Here is a 20,218-nt window from a genome sequence, read left to right as displayed (position 1 = left end):
ACATGGACGTCTATAGAGCAGAGAGAGGCACTCCATTTTTAATGCATTGTTTGCCTGCTGCTCTATCCCTGTCTAGGTAAATGGAGTAGGCAGAGTGTAATTAGAGAGCCGGGCTTCGCGCCGTGCCATAAAGATGACATGGTTTAATGATACAGCTTACAGGCCCGCAGAGGGTTCTGTCTTGAGACGGAGGATCTGGGTCGTTTGCCTTTGACTTATGATAGGTGTGGAAGATGACAGTGTTATCATTGCAACGTGGAACTGGATGCGGGAAATTTTTTTCTGTGAAAGGTTGTCAGGGATTGGAGGCGAGCGGAGAGGTATAGGGAGAATATTAATCACCTGTGTTTACAGGTTGTCTTGTCATATTTTGGAATGGAAATCAATTATTCAATAGCTTAATAATCTTCATACGAATCAAACGTGTCCTCTGTTGCCAGTTCAGAAGTTCATAATATAAAATCACATTTTTTTTAACATAAACAAATAAAATTAATACAAAATCTGAAACCTCTGATCATGTTGCACCGAGTTGAGATCAGTTCTTCAGTTCTTCAGTTTAGATTACTGCGGCTGTGCTGTATTTGCATCATACAAATCTTCATCTGTGCTTAACATATCCGTTTGTGTGTCTTTGAATATAAGTGGGCTTGTATATACATGTGCATTAGTGTTCCATGCACTCAAATAATATGAGAGGATGGATGCTGTGTGCAGTTTTTAATGTGTGTATGCACACAGTTTGTGTGTTTGTGTGTGTGTGTGGAGGGGTATTATTATTTGATTTGATTTTATTTTTTGTGGTTAAATGTTTCGCGGGTGTGTATGTGTCCTTGGGTGAAGATGTGAGTTGTGCATCTTCCTGCATCATCCTATATCTTCCCAGGAAACATCAAGAGATCTCATTATTTCGACACATCTGAGTTTTTTTTTTTTTTCCTCCTGTTTTTTTTTTTTTTTTCTTCCCGTATGCCTTGAGTCAAAATTAGTTTTCATTCCCTCTGTGATCTCACTGACTGAAGCCGGCTCAAAGTAAAGAAAATCGCAGTCTTCGTGGCGGGGCTGAGTCAAACACACACTTCACACAGCCGCAGTCTGAGTTAAGCATTGCTAAGTAACCTTCACATTTCACTTGTGTGAAGAGCTAATTTCCTTTAAGTTCACATGTCACTTTTTGTGGCTCTTTTTGTGGGTCCTCTTCAAATGTCTCTCAGCGTCTAATTGCATAGGAAACATTCTAGACAAGCCGGTGTGACAGGCCCGCTCCCAGAGTCTTCAATTATTAAACATCCTACACTCTAGAAAACAGCCCTGACGTTAGCTACAGCCCCTAATCGGAACAGAAAGCCTCATGATATGTCACACTCCTGAGTTGCTGTGGTTTTGTGTGTGTGTGTGTGTTTGTGTTTGTGTGTGTGTGTGTGTGTGTACCTTGGGTTAAACAAGGAAAGATAAAAATATTTCTTTTCACACCAGTTAAATAAGGCAAAACTCTGACAAAAATGATTTTTGTCACAGGGAGATCATAACATTCACATTTTCCCCTTTCCTGCTGTTTTACGGATAAAAAGAAATTGTGTGTACTTATTAAAATATATGAAACAATCAGTTATGCTCTGTGTAAAAGTTAGAAGAAAACATTTAACCATTGTTTTAACCACTATGTGCAACATTTGGTGATTTCTTTTTTCCTTCTTGTCTTTGTAACTTGGAAGCTTTAGAGCCAGTACCCATGGAAAGGTCATGGTAGACCAAAATAAGAAATAGCCTCAAGCTAATTGTGCTGCGTACCTGTAATGCAGGCTTATATTTCCGCTTTAAATCACCTACGCTGATTCTGCAAGACACTCAAAGAAAAGGTCAAATGACTTTTTAAAATTTGAACCTTGAAAACAAACACAGCCTTATTACATCTATGAGTCATTGCAATGGATGATTAACGTCCAGCAGCGCTCAACCTTTGCCTGTCTGACGCTTTAGCCGTACACAAAACGGCCGTGTTCACTGTTGCCGGTTCGCTCCGTGCGCCTCGTGCCCCGAGCGAAACATCAGAACACATGCTCTTGTGATCAGTGATCATATGATACATTTACTCCGAGTAGGTTCATTGGAGTAGAACTGGTAAATCATTAAACACACGCTCAGCAGTCTTCCTGCTGAGCAAAAGACTGCTGAACTACCCACAAGTGCAGGCATCATTACTGTACATCAAATGTTCTTCCCCGAGCCATTACTTAAGAAAACAGAATGAATACTTTTCATGCACACAACATGCAATTTAAAACACATTACACTCTTTTCCGTGCTCCCTTAAGCCACGATCATTAAGGTGAAGAAAGAAAGGAAAAAAAGGGAAAAACTATTTAATTAATATACCACTGTTGTGTCTTTTACTGTGCCGGTCGTGATTGTGGCAAAATAGGCCTTTAAATGACTTGTAACCCAACCAACATATGTTTTCATGATAATATAATAAAATCTGAATTTAATATTCGGACTATTAGCACAACATAATAGGTTTATCCTTGAAAACAATCTCAATTATACCGCAAAGGTCTCATGTCTGCACATTTTAATCACTGGTAGTAAATTAGAGCATTTCTCATGTCATCATCGCCATCACATGGTGTAAGATGCTGTAAGATGGTGCTACTTGTTTTTCTTTTTCTTTTTCTTTTTTTTTTCTAAAAGTGTTGTATTGTTTGTAACCCCTAACTTCAGAAGTCTGAGACATGAATCATAAAAAATTCCATCTTGTGAAGAAATAAACGTGTCATGCCAGCATTAAATGTTGACTCAAATAAGTTCACAAGTTGTGTCTCCTCTGATCTCCTACATGATCAGAAGGCAGCACCAGTTTACAGAGACAAGACGCGAAAAAAGTTCCATGCGCAGACACAAAAGAAATATTTTGATATAGACCCAAAGAGAAAACATATCAAAAGACATTTTTATACATGTCTTTTGCAAGCACAAAAAGCAGAAATGGTGTCAAGAGAAAACAAAACAGAAGGCTTGTTTCTTCCAACAATTGCTTTAAGCTACAAAAATCTCCTTGAGTCCCTAGCCTCCCCTCAATGTCAGCTCCCCTCCCCTCCCCTCGCCCTCCTTCCCTCTTTCTCCTCTTCGTTTCTCTCTTTTTCCCTTTTCCCTCTCTAAGGCAGGACAGGGCCCTCTTTGCACCCTGATAGGTTGCGGGCTGATGCTTAGCAACAACATTCCTGTGCCCTAAGTAGCAGTAAGCCTCTGGCTGAACTCTTTGATGTGGCTGTCAGGCCACATTTATTTCCTTTTAGCACTTTGTCTACTTGTCCAGATGTATAAGGAGATAAAAAGGGCTGGTGTTTACACTGGTCTCTCTCTGTAGCGCGGCTGTAATTAGATTGTATTGCTGGTCAGTCTTAAGCAGGGAGATGAGGTGAGGCAAGGCAGGAACCAGCTGTGTCAAGATGAGCTGGTCAGGCTGAGACTGCAAGAGAGGACGGCAGTAGGTGAAACGCGGTGCGAAACACAGTTTATGTTCTTTGGCAGCTAACATCGTCTTATGTTTTTTTTTTTTTATCTATGATCTAGAAATTTTCTAGATCCGTTGATGTCAGTGTAATGTACTGCAGTGTAACACCTGTCAAGATTTGAAATTGCCAAGCCAAGCTGCAGAAACTTAGTAAACTTTGTTGCAGTTGCGTCTGACAGATACCTACGTATGCGTCTACTTTTCCCAGCTAACTTTTCAGTATCTAATATTTTCAGGAACCCCCACTGTGTGTGGTGGTTATGTGCTCTATGCTATGTGGCTCTCTTTGTGCTTTTCTTGTCTTTCCATCCCCTCCCCTTTCCCTCTTCTTTTACCCCCCCCCCCCCCCCCCCCTCATGGTTATATGTTGGAAATAATAATCACTATTGCCTCTGGGTTTATCAACATTTATTCACATAACAACACCGAAACGCAGAAGACAGACAGCACTGGTGTGATGTATTATCCAGTACAGGAATCATCTTTCATAATGACATCCAACAGAGCTTCCTCTCTCTGCCACCACCCATTCCTTTCTCACACACACACACACACTTTCTCCATTTCTCTTTCCCTCTTTGCGCTCTCCTCTGTCCAACCTTTATTTTCACAGAATCCGTGGTACTCCCCCAGCTTGTAAATTTGTGCCGCATTATCATAAGCTGTGGTGATAACTCACATTGCACAGAGACAATAATGATGTGAACACTCAGCATATGCCCCAGGCCCAGCAAATTAAAACAATGCTCAGCTTGATGAGCAGACTAATCTGGACAGCAGAGAGAGCGAGACAAGGGGAGAGAGGGGGAAAAAAGGGGCCCATGAGCATTTTAAATAGATGACACAGCAGCACCTCCCTCTGTTCAGTGTGGGTACAACCAAAAAACAAACAAACAACAAGACGGGGAGAGAAAGACGGGAAAAATAAGGCAGGACTATAGATGATAATGATTTGTGTTCAAAACATAAGAGATATGATGTGTGAGGACATCATGAGATTATCACATGTAGCTGTTTGTATTTTTGTCACGCTTGATCTTTCAGAGCTGGAATTTGGATGAACCAGTGCTGTGTTGAGCACACACAAAGCTTCTGTTTTGTGCCATAAATGCAGGAAAGGAGAAGTTGTCATTTTATTGTTGAAGCCCCCTTTTACGCGACTACAAGTAATCATATAATGTCCGATTTCTAATAGACATTCAATAATAATAATAATTAAGACATTCTTGATGTCATTAGTCTCTGCAAGTGTTTTTAAGATGAATAGCCAGTCTGATGAAGTAGCCAGTCCGTAAGTACAGATCCCAGTTTTGCTTAACTCTTCTGGATTTTGATTATGTTTCTAGAAAGCATATTGTCATGTGTGCGGCGATCCACTTCAAAAGTACAAAAGAGAAACCCCCAAATGTTCTCCTTCATTTGTTCCACATGCTTTCTCATCACAGGCAATGCTGCTTTCTCTTCTTCTGGACAGGTCATTGACTAAAGTGAAAGAGTGCAGATGTGGAAGCGTACGGAGGAAGGGCTGGGAGGAAAAAAAGGGAGGATTAGGACTTGGTGAAGCCAGCTGATTGATGTTCTGTGGGTGGGGTAAAACAGTTGTGCTGGATAGGATGGGATGTGACAACCAAAGACCAATTGGTCGGGTGTTTGATCAGCAGGCATGATACTGACGAGGTGAAGTGGTGGTGACGAGGGAGGGTGTGGGTGGGTGGTGATACTGAAAGCAAGGTGACTGACGTCCCATAGGACCGAAACTGGTGTGTGGAGGCAGCCCAAAGCTCTATGCAGCACATCCTCCCTCCCTCCCTCCCTCTCCTTCTTTTCCTCCAACACCCTCCTAACACAGTCTGTGGGTGGTGCTGTTAATAATGTGGCAACTAGGAAGATTAATTGTGAGCAAGCAGCAGGATTAGGAGGGTCTTTTTGGACTCAGGCAAGCCTGAAAAGGGCCAGGCTTGTGATCTTTCAAGCAGGCCAGGAAATGAGGCAAGCAGGGGTGCAACTCAGGCTTAGAAGAGCATGGAGGTAGATCAAATAGTGAGGGCTCACAATTCCTGTGTTAATGCCTGAGTTGCTTTGTCAGCTTCTAATAATTGTCATAGACAGCCCGCTTTGTGTGTTCATTATGACAACCAATATCAATTACATCCTCAAAACCAAATGGCAGAATGCAAATTAGTGGAATAAAGTTTCTTTTTTTCTAATTGATGATAATTTTGGTTTATCTCTCATTGGCTTATTCCTGCAGGTGCTGCAGTTAAAACAAATAACTATCAGTATGCGATTGTCTCTGCTCAAATTGTTGGTGACAGCTCATATTAGGTACAATATTTTTATCTTTTGGGTTGTTTTACCACCGTCTGACATGTTCCATGCAAGTACAACATACAAGCAGGGAGTCATCTGTGATATTTTTGAGCAGGTTTCAACCACTCCAAAGGATGAGAGCAGCCAGTCTGCTGTCAAAACAATAGCTCTTATCCAATCCGTTTCTTTCCAAACCATTGTCCTCCAGCATATATGTAGTTAATCGCCTTATTTTGCCATTTTTCTCTTTGGTGTAATATAAGAAACATGCTGGCCAGACCTTAATGCCTTTCAGAGATTCTATCTGAAAGCACATTATGTGATCGTTTTCAATTCACAGTGCTCTTTTTGCCCGTGAAGAATATGGTTCCATTTAACATTGCAAACCGTTCCATTTCTCAAGGTTATACATGGGCATGTAGAGGAACAACAATAAAAGTAGGGAAAAATGCAGCTTCAAACCATCTCTAATATGTAATTGTCAGTTGAGTCTCCCGCTATGATTAAAGGTCCAGCGAATTCCTTCCTGCAGGAAAGGAAGGTATTTCTGCAAAGGCATCAGATATTGCTGTGTCATGATAAACTGCCTGCTCTGCTAGCTAAAAGGCTAAGGAGAGGAAGAGGATGTGTTGGACCTTGAAAGTGCACAAAAAGAACAACAACACGAGAAACTCCTCACCTGTTTGGGAGCATGCTCCAAGATTCAGGCCTCCGTTTTCTCTTTGTCTCAAAGCAACATTTGTCACACCCGTTTAGCCTGAACAATTTACTTACGTCACATCTAATAATATATTAAAGTAATATACCTTCAAATTATGGTGCTATATTTGGCAGGGTGTGAGTGAGTGAAGTTTATCCTTTAGTTGACCCCCGCAATAGGTTGTGGCATGATGAAGGTTAAGTTGTGACCACCTCTGAATTATATTCTGTCTATTTGTGTGTGTCTCCCTTATCCTAGCCAATAAAGGAGGGTGGACCTGAGAGTGACCCACTACCTTACACTCCTCTACCCCGTGGATCCAGAGATGCCAAGAACCACAAAGGTAAGTGAAATAGAAGCGCTTTAGACTCACAGTCGTGTGCCTGGTACAGTCATTTGAACAGATATTCCTCAATATAAACAAGCAAATAAGCAGAACAATATATTATCATACACTCAATCAAAGCGTAGGCCCATGGATTATGTAAATCTAAGTCATAACCCTAACATCTGCAGAGAGTTGGAATCTATTAACTTGAGACTGAGTTGAAGTTATGTTATCTATTCTTATTGATCTCATCTCATCTGTGTGATGTGTTTATAGTGGGAATAAGCCTGAGTAGTCTAGGTTAACTCTGATCTGAATGTGTGCGTGGGAGCGCAGAGTACATATACAAGATGAAGCATCCTTGATCTGTTGATACTAGACATTGATTAGGCCTCATATTGACCCAGTGTAGTCAGTCGATGTAGTTGTGTATCAAGTTCTTCACATCAAACACTGCACTCTAGGAAGAATGCGTCAAATTCATTAAAAAGACGCTGTGTCCTAAATTAATTTTGAAGGCAGTCTGCGGCATTTGTAGCAGCTTCTCAGCTGAGATTTTAGAAACCAAAAAAAAAAAAGGCATGGAGATCAATTCTACTATACTATACCCGCAAATCAGGTTGCACAAAAGTCTGCATCAATTTGGCACAATTTGCCATTTACCACAGTTGATAAGGTTGAAACATGTTTCTAGTTGAAAGGCAGCAAGAAGAAGCTTTTTAGTCAGTTAGTGTTCTTATCAAAATGCATTGTACTGCTTATTAAAAATTAGAATTACATTAAAAAAAATACTAAATCGCACCTGCCATCACAATTTACATATTACTGAAAGGTAGGTATTCAAACTACTCTTTTAAACTAAACTATTAAGGTACTTTTATTCCAAATGTTTCATCATAACCATGTAAATTCCATCAGTTTTCACTAAGGTTACTAGTTATGGAATTATTCAATTGCCAACATCCATAGTCAGGCGTTTTTCACACTAAGCTAGTCCTTACTCATGGTCATTCCTGAAATAAATAGCATATTGCAATACTCTTGCTTATGACATTCATGATATTCACAATGTAAAACAGTTGTGATAGTCTGACCGCCACTCTAGGAGCACAACAGGTCAACAGTGAGCATATATCCACCTGATATACATCAGAGGACACGCGCGACTCCCATTTGCTTGTGGCAAGGACAGATCTGTGTCATGAAAGCGTGGATGGTGGTAGCTCCCACCGGATGTTAGGACAAGAAGAGCCCCGTGCTTTGTCAAAATCAGACTTGGCTAAGAAGAGTCCATTTAAAGGTGAGGGGATCTGACACATGAAACATTTTCCCCACTGTCGAAGATCTGAGCAGCAGTGACAGTCTCCATTTGTTATTTTTATGATGCAGGGCTGCAGTCTTAGATAACACAGCCCTCATCTTTGCCCTTCGCCTCCTCTTCATGTCCCTGCCTCCTTCCCCTACACCTGCTCTTTGTTGTTTTTGTTAGTTTGTCTTTAAATTTACACATCTTAAACATACTTTACATAGTTTTCTTTACATGTGGGGAAACCGTCACAGTAATTCCTTCTTCAAAGAGAACAAAGCTGTGGCAAAGCAGTGGCACAACAAACGTAATTTTTCAGACAGTAATTCCAAACAGCTGAGCTTTTACAGAGTTGAATTTAGGATATAAACAATAGGGTGAAACAATGTGCTGCACAATTCTGTCGTTCAATTTACCCTTCATTTCGTTATGAATAGTAAATTAAACAATTCCCTACACATTTTGTCACTAGTGTTTGTTTTTGCTGTGGTGCTGCTGAAAAACGGATTTTCACAGACAAAAAGCACTTTTATGTATGTATAAACTATATTGAATATACATTCAACTATGACATTTCACAATAAGTTAGAGAGTCTTAGGTACATGTATACAGTATGTGATGTGTCTATAGCTGTGTAGGGGTTAACGATGGCCTTTTTAAAAGCCATACAAAGGAGACTGATACTAGCTTGGTCATCTGTTGTGGGCAGATCAGCAGCAGTTCTGACATTGTCCTCTCAGCTGCACAGAAAGATCCTCCCCTTCCTCCTTTCAACCCTATGCACCCACCCCCCTCCACCATGTCACCTGTCTAGAAGCCCCAGAGCCTGGATGCCAGAGGTAATTACAGCAAGTAGAAGCTCTCAGAGGAGGGTAACACTGGCAGGTCACTGCCCAGGGAGAGATGGGTGGGAACCAAGGACAGAACTCCAGGATAAACTCCTGTCTTGGTTGGTGGAGGAGTCGGCCTGGAAGAGACAAGACAGCATGGGGAAGTAGCAGAAAGAGGAAAGCCGAAAGATGTACTGTTATGGTAGTAAAATGCAAATCCAGTTTCCATAGATCATACATTAGAAAAAAACAGATAAAGGAGAGAGGAAACTGCACTAAGACGACCTGCATTATAGAGTGAAATAAGATGAAACTAAAATGAGAGAGAGCTAGACAAAAGACAAAGTGAAGGAGGATGGTGGATTGTTCCAGAGTGTCTCGGTGAAGGCGTGACACAGAGTGGAGTAGAGTATATAGTTTGGCAGAGAGGCCTGAGGATCTTCCACTACTGTCACCTTGGCTCTAACTCTCAGTGCTGGTCCAACTGTCAACTCAACTCTAAATCTAACAGTCCAAAATGGAGTCTCAGCCCAAAGTACTGTGGCTTCATGACGACTGGCCTGTACCATATTATTAAGTCACAGCCAATGACATTCTGCATTATTGTGCCTTATCATTTCTGCATGCACAACAATATCCTGCGTTATTTGTTACCAGGTTGTCATTTTCCTAGGATGACACATTTTGAAGTGGGATTCACAAGTTTCTTTCATAAATCTAATTATAACTTCACATATAATAGTTCAGAAGTATGTTAAAAAAGATGCTTCAGACTTGATTGATATATCCATGTGCGCGGAGGAGATTTTAACGAAACACCTTTCATTTCCTCTGTATATTTCAAGAAATATGCCAAGCACTTGTAACTGCTTTTTTTTTTTTACAGGTATCAGATTAAATTTGAGTAGACCATCCCTCAGCAGTGACAGCAGCAAATGAAAGAGATATCTTTGTACAAGCAGAGTAAACAGACAAAGAAAAATGCCTGAAATCTGCCTTACAGTATGAGCCCTGGGCCCTTTTAATCTTGTTGTTCTGGGCCTGCTTCCAGCTACTTTGTATGTATGTATCTTAAATGGTGCACAACTGTTATTAAAATCCCAAGAGGAAAGCAGCCTTCAAAGCAAAGAAAAAAAAAAGAAAAAACACGCCTCTTTCCTGACAACGCCCATGGGGCGCCTCACATTTGTTTGGCGGTTGGCTTTCATTGCATGTCGGGGTGATCTGCACCACAAGTCCTGCTCCACTCCCCCTTAGCTCCCTTAGCCTCGCAAAAGAAATTTTAAAAAAAAATATGGAGCAACGGGAACAGATCCAAACTTAGAGTAAACTGTTTTACAGTTGATGCACAACAAATAAACAAACATCTGGAAGCATTCAGAGCAGCCCATTAGAAGGGCTCTAGGCTTTGCCAAAAAGGGGTAAATGATGAGGAATGGGCTGTCGAGAGGCTGGTGGAGACAGGGGAGAGGCCAGATGACAGAGCTGTGGGTGCTAAGCACTGCCTTTTAGAGCTCAGCTGGCCTCAGAGAGATCTACACCTGCTGCTATCTCCTCCCTCCTCCTCTCTTCCACCAGACATCTGGATGGGATATATGACTAATGGATGACTAAACTGCTAGTGTTGAAACTTAGCTGTTGTCATTATGAAGGGAAAGGTTGTTGGTTTGACTGATGACTTAATGTTCTGGTGCACAACGCACTTAGTAAAACAAAAAGTGAGTTTGACAGCTTTAAAGAATGTTAATGCGTCAATACAGACACCGTTCCCCAATGCCTGTTTATCGCTGCTTGTATAACAATGAGAGCTGATTGTATTATTTATAATTGCATGGTTCAGATGTTGTTGTGAATACAATTATTAACTTTTTCATGAAGTCCCATTATTTAAAATGAAAACATGTGCTACTGTTTATGAAATAGTTCGGTATGTGAATTAATACATTACTTCAGACATCTGTTTCTCTACCCCCGAGATGTTTTCCATGCTTATCTTGAGCCGTACCTCAGTTCTGTTTGATATCACTCTGTAGTTAGAAGCACAGCTCTCATCTTTCTGCTGAAAAATTTCCCATTCGGGTTTGGGCTGCCTTGGCATGTTCCGCGAGTATGGAAATGTCCACTCTGGAAGGTTGTGAGAAAAGACAGAGCACCTTTGACGTTTCCCATTAGACACGTACGTGTTCTGCGAGACATTTCACTCAGCCTCGTAATGATTATACCAGCGGGATCTGTCCCCTGATAAACATTACTCTTGAACACAAAGACTTGCACTGGCCCCCACACAACTAAAATGAGGCATATGGAAAGAACAAAGTGTAAGCTTTTCCTCCTGCTGGTCCAGAGAACCATTTGCTGAGCTGCTTTCAGTAAACTTTTGCAATAAACTGAACTACAGACATCCAGAAACGACAGATGATGAAATATTGTCATAGAAAATGATTTATACAGATCTCCGTGCCAACTATATGCCGGGAGCTTGTGTTGAGTGGGCCCTCTGCACCACACTCTACAAGGTGAATTGACAAAGTAAAGACATGGCCTTCTTCCCAGGTACTGAGTTCATAAAAATGTTTCCCAAACACTCATCACTGCACGAAGGTTTTATTTCTTTGCATGGTTTGCCAGCCTGTGAGCTGATGAGGTGTGTAAGATTAGTTTCTAATGGGGTGTCTTGTAGCAATCTCCAAAATAGTTTGTAAGAACATAGAGTACTTCTTTTTTCTTTCACTTTATACTTCACTACTACTTTTCTTAACTATAGTTTTCTAAGCTCTTTCCTTTTTTTTTATCTGTGTTTGTATTTACTGTATGTAGTATATGATTAGGCATTAAGCATTATGTCGCTGTGTGTGTATGTGCAGACTGTGTTGAGTGAGAGAGATCTACTGAAACAGACACTAATTGTTAAACCGGCTCCATTTCGTCCTGTTTACCTTTATCTAACCCAGGCGTGCGTTGACGAGAACAAGAACCTTAAAATTCACTCACTCTGTTACATCCATCTATTCTTTGGCACACTAGCTCCTGCTGCACATCACAGTGGTATATACTCCCTATGTATGAGGACAGGCTCTATTTCCTTTATCTGAGTCAGATGATGTGATAATATTCCTCCCAGGAGTGGATTGGCTCAGCAACATGAATATCCATTAAAGCTGGCCTATGGAGATGGATGATGGGAGAGTGGAAAAGGAAAATTGGGCCTGCAGTCCTTTACTGCAGCTTCACATAATGCTGCACTGTGTGCATCCCAAGTGATGCGAGCTCATTTTCGGAGGCAGGCCTGTCCTTGTTATTACTAGCCTTGGAAACCACCTCTGCATTTTCTCCTTCAGAAGCAGGTTAGATTAAAATGCCAAGATAACCTCCTCAACTTCCTTGACAGGCTTAACTGCCGAACTCTGACGTGCCAGCTTTAAACTGCTTCGAGAAAGCTGACTTCCACCAAGTGTCATTATCTTTCCGTTATCGGATGGCATTCCTCTCACAGTATGTGAATAATTCTGTTTGTGCTGGGTATGGGGATATGTCAGTGACACTATTGTTTTACCTTGCCGTTTGATGTACCTTAGAGTCTCCTGAGTGTCTTGAGTTCTTAAACTGATGTTGGACGTATACAGCAAAAACTTGAAATGGAAAGATACCAGTCAGCTTCTGAGCTATGTTTTTGTTTTAGTTCCTCTGACTATTGGTTTGAAAGTAAATATTTCTTTGTCTTTATATGGGTGTTTCATATTAAAGTTAAATTGATGCCGTAATTGTTTTGACTAAAGCACTTTCATTAGGATGCCACAAGGAGTTCATAGATCTCAGTGCTATTAATCTACTGTAAATTCGCTGTGCAAACTAATCTGATGCTGCAGAGGACAGATATGACTTTAAAATGAACATTGAGCTTTTTGAAACCTTATGATCGTACTTGAACATGAACGTACGTGAACTTTCACATCCGTCACCACTGAAATATGATGATTACAAATTGTGAACCATTTTCTCAGCAGCAGGAAAATATGTAACCTCCTAAATCTTACTGTCCGTGACCACTGCAGACAAACCGTTGTTATTTATGATGATACAAACCCAAATGGACATCCTTTTAAAAAGTTTGAAGCAATATGTTGGATGCTTCTCCAAACGTGTCAGACAAGGACATGAGTTTCTGCCAAACAGACCCAGCTTTACTTGGAGAAACATACTGCTGCTGCTTTGGACCTTGGTCCACTTCCCAGTTGCACTGGTCATTCTCGGCAAAGTAGCAGAACATAAATCACCCAGTGTAAATAGGTCCTATTGCTAAAATGAGCCTTAAAATTCTGGAAATGCTAAACAATTTGTCACTTTCCACAAAGAATTGCAGCTTTCAGGACAAATAAGATGCATTCTGCGCTTTCCAGTTGTACTTTCAGTCAGAAGTTGGACCAGGTTTTTGTAGCCTTCGTGGCTTCCAGAGGCGGGAGTCCATCTCGGTAATTTAAAATGGGGGTTAGCTGCCAGATGGTTTTGGATATTTTTACAGCAGGATGGATGTTGGGTCCACCAGTTTTCTTCTGTGTCAGTACTCCTTGAAACAAATTGCTTGGTGAGCATGCGGAGTGTGTCTGTGTGATGGGACTTGCTACCCTTCATTCTGATAAATAGCTACTAACATACTGGCAGATGCAGGACAACCTTTCATGCTGTAGGGGACATGTTCAGACCACGATAAGTCGTTGTAGCTTTGTAATTATTGTTATTTTCTTACTTTGGTTGTTTACACAAAGATATAAAATGTGCTATATTTGAGATTGTGTGTTGCAAGTTAACATAATTAGATACAAGTACTGAATCTAATGTGTTAAATACATTTGTCTTGTTGGTTTATGTAGGCGCATACGTCTTAATCAGGGTGTTTTTAGTAAATTACATTTTGAATAGAGTGTAGATCATAATTCTAGGGTAACTGATCTCACACAGTAATCATTCAAGATGAAAATATGCTGTAATGTTAGTCTGGCTAATGGTTCTAACAAATTAGATTCCAATTCACTCCGTGGCCACTTTATCAGGTTGGGTGACAACACATTCTGCATGGTTTAACAGCTGTGCTACATCACTGAACCTTTCTGTTAGGCATGATCGTAACTGAGCTACAAATGCCATGGAATCACTAATAAGCAAGGAGAAAGGAGGCCACAAGTGATACTGTAATATACACAGCAACATCAAGTGGACTGTGGTGTTCAGGCTCCAGTGGCACACTGAAACGGCTGCCTTCCCTGGTTAACCATGCAGCACAGATAGGAGTAAAAACAGGAGTAAGAACACTTTTGTATGGTATTGTATGTATCCTCAGATATGAAGTACTTGTCTTCCAGTTACGTTCTGTTCTTGGGGAACACTGAAGGATCTTGGGTGGTTAGGTAATACCAAGACCAGATAATCAAAACCACAATTTGCAGCTAAATTAATCCTAAAATGTTGGATATAATCAAACACTGCACAGCAAAGTACAGCTAAGTTTAGAATGTCAGTGTAGGAGGTTGAACACTTCAGTTCCCTATTTACTTAATTACTGATCACGTTTTACTTCTTTACTTCTGTTTTAATTAGGTTACAATAAGATCTATGAACATTCTCAAGAAAGTCAAGTAAGTGCTGTGTCCTGTTAGACTTCGCCGTGTTCTGCCAAATGCTTCAGGTAGTCATTGTTTTGAAATTACAGTACATAACCAAGCTAAAAAACCTGCTAATGCAGAACAAATGACTAAAATTCTCTGGTTGGTTTGAAGAGCGAGTCTCCCTTTTAGCAGCAAATATCTCTGCATTATCTGATGCATCTATAGTACTGAGCCCAACGTTATTTTTTTCAAGGTTACAGTGTAGATGTAACTAAATTAATAGCGGGTAAAATTCACCAGCACATAAACATATCAAGTGCATAGTGCAAACATTTAAAGTAGGCATTGCTGTAGGCGTGGTATCCTGGGTCCTGAAACATCGTACACTCGCACACAATACTCACACACTCATTCCCAGGTACCCCTCAATGCTCCAAAGCTATTGTGGTGGAAAGCTGAACTCTTCTGTCAATTACAGCAAGCTCTACTGGGCCATAGTCTAAACAGTTTTCCCACTCACTGGTGAATCCAGTGATTTATTCTCAACTACCTCTGCATCAATACACAATTGGAAGACACTAAGCTGTGATGTCTGAACACAAACCATCGTCAGAGTATCAGCATAACTCACATTAAGTGCCATTTAGATTATTCATTGCATCAGGCTGTGTGGAAGCCTTGTTTGGATTTGCTGTTTGTAAAAAGAAGACAAGGCCATTATCTTGTATACTGGGATTCCAGTTATGGATCAGAGCTCCCTGTTTGCTGCAGATTCTCTGTCCAACTCAATGAACACCATTCCAGTTGAACCAAACACAGACACAATGTTAACATTTTGTGGGTCAGCTTGTTCTGCCCTGCAATAAAGTTCGCAAGGTCAAATGAATATGAGTGCCAGGGGTATTTTGTTGAACTGACACGCATTTTATCTCCCTTAAAATATAAAGGAGAGCCTCAGTTACAGGAAGTTGTGGGTCTTCTATGGTTGGTACTGGCATCAAAATTCCAGATCACCCAGAATGAAAAGAGCGAGGTCACTGAAATGCTAGGGAGTCCAAAACAACCTTTTAATCTGTCACTTTGATTTGCAGATTAAGTCTCTGTAAACAGATGGAACAGGTTTCCCTGTCATGATAATACGAGCGGACAAGTTATTTCACCATCATAATTTGATTCATAGATAGTTTCTGGCGTGTTATGTCGCTGCAGCGCAAGATGATTGGATTGACTGAGTCATTCTGGTCAAACACATGAAAATACATGTATATCAGCTTGTTGTGATTTAAAAGACTGTTTGTTTGCTTCCCTCTTTTCCCTCTGGATAAACATGCATTCAAAACCGAACCTTCAGGATTGGTAGCCTTCAAACCGCATGATATCTGCTCACGAAGAAGTAATTCTTTTATTAAGAATATGCATATAGCATATGGTGTTTGTTTGAGCATAGGACCAATATATTACTGCTGGTATACAAAATGCAGTCACACAGTTCTTTTTAATTTCATTAAGGATCAGTGAGACTGAAAACACATTGTTTTAGTGCAAATGAAAAGAAAATTTCTGTCTGTGTTTTCCAAGTGTTGAGTGCCTGAAAACCCACAAAAGAAAGCAAAAATATGTCTCTCCATTTGAAACCATTAGCAAGTGTTAACACATGACCTTTGGCAGCACTGTACAGCCACCCTGCATCATTTCAGGCATCTTCTACGGCTGTAGTTCTGCGCAAAAAGGATTTGAGAGATGAGGATGAGGGCATGATACTGGATAAAATTAAATGAGCATGTTAAAATGTCTGGCTGTAGGGTTCTTTGTTTGCCCATGTGACCCTGAGATGCAGAGTCTCAGGGCTACCCAGATGTTTGTTTTGTGCCCTTTGATTCATTGTAGCTCTGATCAAAATAACAAGCTTGATTATACTTTGTGTTATACATGTATGGTAAAGAATAATACATTTTGAAAGACTACAGTATTGTATAAATCCTCACACACCCTAGAATATGTTGTACTACTGCCTATGCTATTGTTTTGTTTTATGTAGCAGACTGTAGATTGTAATAGCAGCACTGAAAGGGTGATATTAAGATAACCTTGGGAGTGATGCAATAACACAGCCCTGGGCATCTGTCCTTCCTTCCATCACTAACCTGCTGTGACATTTTGGCTGAGGAACAGCTCAAGCTACAGGCCTAACAGCTCATTTGCACTTTTTATTCAATACTGGAAGGCAAGTAACAGCTTTTTTGTTATTGTACAGTTTTAGAAATTGCCTCCTTGGTCAACTTGTATTGTGATATGCTGTTAGCCATTAGGCTGTGGCGAAATACTCCCGACAAATACAATGAACAAATCATGGATATTAGAGCTGTGATGTGCAGTCGATAATATTTGGCTTCATTAATTCCCATGCCCTGAGATGACATCCAGTCCCTATCAGGTTTGAAATCTCATCCCCTGCTCCTCTATACCTCAGCTGTGGCTCAACCAAGCAGCCAAGCAGATAATACGCTCTGAGCTCTGAAACATGTACCATTATAATTAGCTTTGTCAGGTCCTAGCCCCTACAACCCTCATGCAGATAATATGATAATATGTCTTCATAACCGGCTGACCTTACATGCTCAATATTTCTCCCCTTATGAAGATTACATGTCAATAAAGTAATTGAGTCTCGGGGTGTGTGGCAAGTGAAGATTTAGGTTATTGGACTTTTCGGGGCAGTGATATACGAGCGTTATTATTCTACCTGTCAGGAGATGTGCAGGGGGCTGAGGACAGTCCGAGAGTGTCGGAGGGAAAGGAGAGGAGAGAAGGGGGGGGCAGAGATAAGGGGAAAGAGAAGGAGAGGGGAGGCACAGAAAGAAATGAAGTGAACCAAAGTGAGACACAGACAAGGGAGAGTGAGGGAGAAGGAAATGAAGAGAGGAGGAGGGAGGAGTGGGCAGAGGAGAAGAGGCAAGATCATTTCTCACAAGGAGGGACAGATCCGCAGTTAATCATTCCCTCATACCTTCATCTCTCTGTGCCCTCCCTCACTCTCTGCATATGAACAGGGGATATGTCATATTAATTAAGAGAAGTAGAGTTACAGTGGAGCCATCCATCTGAATGGAGCGCAGGGAGGACATGAAATATTCCAAACAAGCCAAGCCCATCATCACCTGTGCCTCACACCCGATTGGCTACCGTGGGCTCACGAGTTTAAATTCTGGCAGAAAAAGGCAGCATGTAATCTAACACAACCATAATTTTGACAAATGGTTAAATGTCACCAAGAACAGATTTGTCATCACTTCGGCCTTATATTTATAATATTTCTTGGTTTGAATGCATGCTCGCTTTTTAATTGCCATAGCATTTACACTGGAATGACTTTTTTTGTAAATAAAAATTTGGTACTGTACAGTACTGTTCTAAGAAAAAAATAAACTTGTGCTGAGCCTTAAATGTTACCCATTAATCACAGGTTTCATTCTTAACTTTGTTTAAAGCTTTACATGCAAACATGTCGAGAGCTGACCACACCACTGACACGCTCTAGAACACACTTGTATTTGATAGAAAGCATAGTTTGATTTCACCAAGTTATCTACAAAATAAAAGCAAATTTTTGCTCAGTACCCTGTATCAAAACATCAAGGTTGAATCTCTGATCTGGATGATGCATGTATGTAGTGAGCTGTACTTTTCTTTTTTTCTTTGCCACTTACAGTGACAAATTGCGCTAAATGCCATATGTCAAGGAACCATTTTGTCCATCATAATTTGACTGTCAGTGCTAGAGACAGAGGAAATGGGATGTGAAAATGAGTGTGGTCGATTGAGGTCCAACAATGAAGGTTACACACATCTTCAGCTGAGAGAGAGACAGTAGCAGGGGACACAAAGGCAGGGTGGAAGAGCAATGTTAAAGGATATTTTACCATGTCCTTTTGGATTAGACCCGGAGATTGATATCTTCCAGTCAGATGAAGCTATGATGTGAGTGATCCAGCCTCTCCATCATTGTGACATGCAGCTCTTGGCTAACACTCATCCGTGTTGATGGGCACACCCTACGCCACAAGGGCCCTGACTAACATACCCACCTTCCTCTCTCTCAGTTTCTGTCCGCCTCACTCTGCCATCTCTGTTCTTTTATTTCTATTGCCCTTCTCCCCTGTTTTCTGTCACCATGTCATGTCCAATCACTGTTTGGCTGGCCAGGCACTCAGTCGGGCAGGCAAGGAGCAGGAGCCCCAGGTAGAGAACTGCCTAACAGGCGTCAGGATGGGCACTGAAATGACTCTAATAATGGGGTCCCCATGTGGCCCAGACAGGCCAGTCAGTTAGCAGGGCCAGGATGGGGAGTAATAAGTGTTTGATGTCTGCAGGGGAAGGAAGTGTGAAGGAGTACAGCCAACCCTGAGCTTTCTGGTCAGACAGGTGCAGCCAGCCAGGGTCTGAGAGGGATTACTGTGGAACAAGACGTCGGATTAGTATTGATATGTGTCATGCTGGAGGTTGCCAGGCTGTTTGTTTAATGCTGTGTCTCGGATTGGTAGCAGCCATGCAGTAATTGATGCCTAGCTCAAAAAGAAGCTAGAAAACAATCTGATGTGCTGTGTTCAGTGAAATGCAAAAGCTTTATAAAACCAAGCCATTGTCAATTTTATGGTGTGGTGAGGGATAAAAAAAAAAACGCCTTTGTTAGGTGTGCATGTTTACATGCATGTGTAAAACTCCAGGAGCAATTCCTCTCATGGCTAAATTTGTTGGCCATCTTTGATTTGACGGAAATTGCCACTGACAGGTAGCGAGGTGCCAATCAGTCCACTGATGCGTGAAGTCAATCATTGTCTGTGTAGTTGAGTTTAGTTAACATGGCACTTAGCAACTGACATTGCTTTAGCGCCAGAAAAACGGTCATTGTCATGTCATTTATCTTTTGCCAACCAATTTTCGTTTTGTTTCTCACTTAATGCCTCTCCGAGTGCTTCCAGCTTTTTCCACTAGGCATGTGCAGCTAAAGTGAGTTTCAGTGCCCTTTAAGTGCAAACTGTATTTCAACACATTTTAAGCCCTGATATCAGCAGGAATGGGATAGCCAGCACCTTCAACTGATAAAGCCACCACTGTCCTTTACAGCATGGCTATCTAGTAAGTAAGCTACTTCCCTTTGAACAGTTTTATGTGGTCGTAATTGACCTGACAATGGGGTTCATTATGCAGTCCCTTTCATGCTGTTTTGCCTGATAATTATTATTTAATGTGTTCAGATAGAGAGCATCATTAATTCATCCCTTCCAATGTCAAAGAGATGAACAGTGAAGTTATCACTCTCTGGTGATTAATATTATGCTCTTTTGTTATTGAATCCTGTCCCAGTGATTAAACCTTCACTGAGTGAGTCACCATCCGCTCTTATTAATGGCACCATTACCGAACACAGCCAAACCTCTAATTGCGATTTTCACTTTTTCTTTCTATTTCAGTCAGAGGTTTGAACCACTTATCTGTGCTTTTCTTTTAATTAGAAATCCTGGGTGTAATGAAGAACACAATCAATCAACGTCAGGACATGTGGTGTGCATGCATGGTGATTTGTGATCCACATGTTGACGGAGAAAATGAGCGCTTATGATTACTAGCA

The 20,218-nt window shown here is 41.0% G+C and overlaps 1 protein-coding gene across 1 annotated transcript in view; it reads left to right on the top strand.

Annotated features, from left to right (window-relative positions):
* Nucleotides 1–20,218, top strand: part of lrmda (leucine rich melanocyte differentiation associated) — a 187,666-nt gene that overhangs the window by 158,616 nt on the left and 8,832 nt on the right. Inside the window, exon 6 of the mRNA XM_026354059.2 lies at nucleotides 6,783–6,867. Within this exon, the coding sequence (XP_026209844.1) occupies nucleotides 6,783–6,867 (85 nt within the window). The remainder of the gene's footprint in view (nucleotides 1–6,782; nucleotides 6,868–20,218) is intronic.

This window comes from Anabas testudineus, chromosome 15, assembly GCF_900324465.2.
Source record: "Anabas testudineus chromosome 15, fAnaTes1.2, whole genome shotgun sequence".
In the NCBI taxonomy this organism is placed as follows: domain Eukaryota; kingdom Metazoa; phylum Chordata; class Actinopteri; order Anabantiformes; family Anabantidae; genus Anabas; species Anabas testudineus.
The sequence above is the reverse complement of the archived record's forward strand: the minus strand, read 5'-3'. Positions and strand labels throughout refer to the sequence as shown.